The following is a 2,518-nucleotide window of genomic DNA, read 5'->3' on the forward strand; positions in this document are numbered from 1 at the left end:
GCCTGTGTTCCCAGCCACCCAGGAGACTGAGGCAGGAGGATTGCCCGAGCCCAGGAAATCAAGGCTGCGGTGAGCTGTGATCTTACCACTGCCCTGCAGCCTAGGTGACAGAGTAAGACCCTCTCTCAAAAAAAAAAAAAAAAGATTGTAATGGACATCTATGTACACATTTAATGAGGTAGGACAGAATACCTGGTCCTTGAATGGAGCTAACAGAATTCTCTTCTTCTTGTAGCATTGTTTAAGTTTATAATTGCAAAAGTATCCTTAAATGTCTGGCCAGGCATGGTGGCTCATGCCTGTAATCCCAGCACTTTGAGAGGCCAAGGAGGGTGGATTACCTGAGGTCAGGGGTCAGGAGTTCGAGACCAGCCTGGCCAACATGGTGAAACCTCGTCTGTCCTAAAAATGCAAAAGTAGCCAGGTGTGGTGGCACATGCCTGTAATCCCAGCTACTAGGGAGGCTGAGGCAGGAGAATCGCTTGAACCTGGAAGCGGGGATCGCACCACTGCATTCTAGCCTGGGCAACAAGAGCAGAACTTCGTCTCAAAAAAATAAAAAAAAAAAGAAATTTATAAAATGCCTCTTGCATAAATAATAATTATGTAATAGGTGGTAGTCAACAAGTAGCACCTGCTAATACAGAATTAATGAATGACAGTGGTGATGATATGTATGTCTTCTCATTGACTTTAGGATACAGTTATGCTGGAAAGTTCAGTCTGCTTTCTTATAAAGGCCAAAATTTCTATTCATGTTATTATTTTAAATCCTTTTTCTTGGCTGGGCACAGTGGCTCGCCCCTGTAATCCCAGCACTTTGGGAGGCTGAGGTAGGCGGATCACTTTAGGTCCCAGCTACTTGGGAGGCTGAAGTGGGAGGGTTGCTTGAGCCTGGGAGGCAGAGGTTGCAGCCGAAATCACACCCCTTCACTCCAGCCTGGGCAACAGAGTGAGACCCTATCTCAAAAAAATTTTTTTTAATGTTTAAAAATACTTTTTCTTTTCATCTTTCATAGACAGATGATAGATTAGTATCTACAGATGGATTTATGCTGAATTTCCTTTGGGTACTGCAGCAGTTAAGTACAAAAATCAAGTTAGAAACAGTTGATCCCACGTATATTTTTCACCCAAGATGTCGGATTACTCTTCCAAATGATGAGACGCGTGTGAATGCCACGATGGAAGATGTGAATGACTGGCTGACTGAACTCTGTGAGTACTGTGTTCATGACTCGGTCATTAAAACACTGCTAGTGTTTTATCTTACCTACATGCTAGTAATTCCTCACAAATTGTTACCACCTCACCGTAAAATGAACTTATGAGATAGAGAAACATAATAAAAATTAATACAGTAGGCCCGGCATGGTGGCTCATACGTGTAATCCCAGCACTTTGGGAGGCCGAGGCAGGTGGGTCACAAGGTCAGGAGTTCAAGACCAGCCTGACTAACATGGTGAAGCCCCATCTTTACTAAAAATACCAAAGTTAGCTGGACATGGTGGTGCGTGCCTGTAATCTGAGCACTTTGGGAGGCTGAGGTGGGCAGATCATGAGGTCCAGAGTTCATGACCAGCCTGACCACCATGGTGAAACCATGTCTCTACTAAAGATACTAAAATTAGCAGGTGTGGTGGTACGCTCCTATAATCCCAGCTACTCAGGAGGCTGAGGCAGGAGAATCGTTTGAACCCAGGAGGCAGAGGTTGCAGTGAGCCACAGTCATGCCACTGCACTCCAGCCTGAGCAACAGAGTGAGACTGTGTCTCAAAAAAAAAAAAAAAAAAAAAAAAACAGGCAAGGCACAGTGGCTCATGCCTGTAATCCCAGCACTTTGGGGAGGCCGAGGTGGGCGGATCACGAGGTCAGGAGATGGAGACCATCTTGGCTAACACGGTGAAACCCGTCTCTACTAAAAATATAAAAAAAAAAATTAGCCAGGCGTGGTGGCGGGTGCCTGTAGTCCCAGCTACTCAGGAGGGTGAGGCAGGAGAATGGCATGAACCTGGGAGGCGGAGCTTGCAGTGAGCGGAGATTGAGCTACTGCACTCCAGCCTGAGCAACAGAGTGAGACTGTGTCTAAAAAAAAAAAAAGAAAAAAAAGATACAAATTGAAAAAACATTTGAGCTATCATAATATATCTATAAACAAGCCGAAACCAAAGTAATGAAATAGAATGTAAGTTTTCGAAGAAGTAGATGACATTTCACCAATTTATTTAACCTGTCTAAAGTGAATTCTGGTGATTCATAGAATAAATTATAATACTGTTGTTCTTAATAATTCTACTTTTCAGGATATATTCCCAAAGTTGGAGGAAAAAGGAATAATTTTGTTTACATAAATCCTCCCAGTAGTACTATTACTTATAATAGAAAAAAATTAGAAAAAGGAAATATGCAGGGAAATGGCCCTAGAATCAGTAGTTTATTAACATAATTTAATACTGTTTCGAGATTTAAATATTTCTGTATTGTATTGGAAAACGGAGATTTTTTTTTTTTTTTTTTT

At 42.3% G+C, this 2,518-nt stretch overlaps 1 protein-coding gene across 3 annotated transcripts in view; it reads left to right on the forward strand.

Moving 5' to 3' along the window:
* The window catches only part of UBE4B (ubiquitination factor E4B), a 204,569-nt gene that overhangs the window by 138,119 nt on the left and 63,932 nt on the right, over positions 1 to 2,518 (forward strand). For all 3 annotated transcript variants that reach the window (XR_001001079.1, XM_011935782.1, XM_011935783.1), the window contains one exon: positions 1,020 to 1,218. Coding sequence is in view for 2 of the 3 variants with exons in the window: in XM_011935782.1 (XP_011791172.1) it covers positions 1,020 to 1,218 (199 nt within the window). In the remaining variant the exon portion in view is untranslated. The remainder of the gene's footprint in view (positions 1 to 1,019; positions 1,219 to 2,518) is intronic.

The sequence above is a fragment of the Colobus angolensis genome, unplaced genomic scaffold, assembly GCF_000951035.1.
Source record: "Colobus angolensis palliatus isolate OR3802 unplaced genomic scaffold, Cang.pa_1.0 Scaffold149, whole genome shotgun sequence".
NCBI lineage: Eukaryota > Metazoa > Chordata > Mammalia > Primates > Cercopithecidae > Colobus > Colobus angolensis.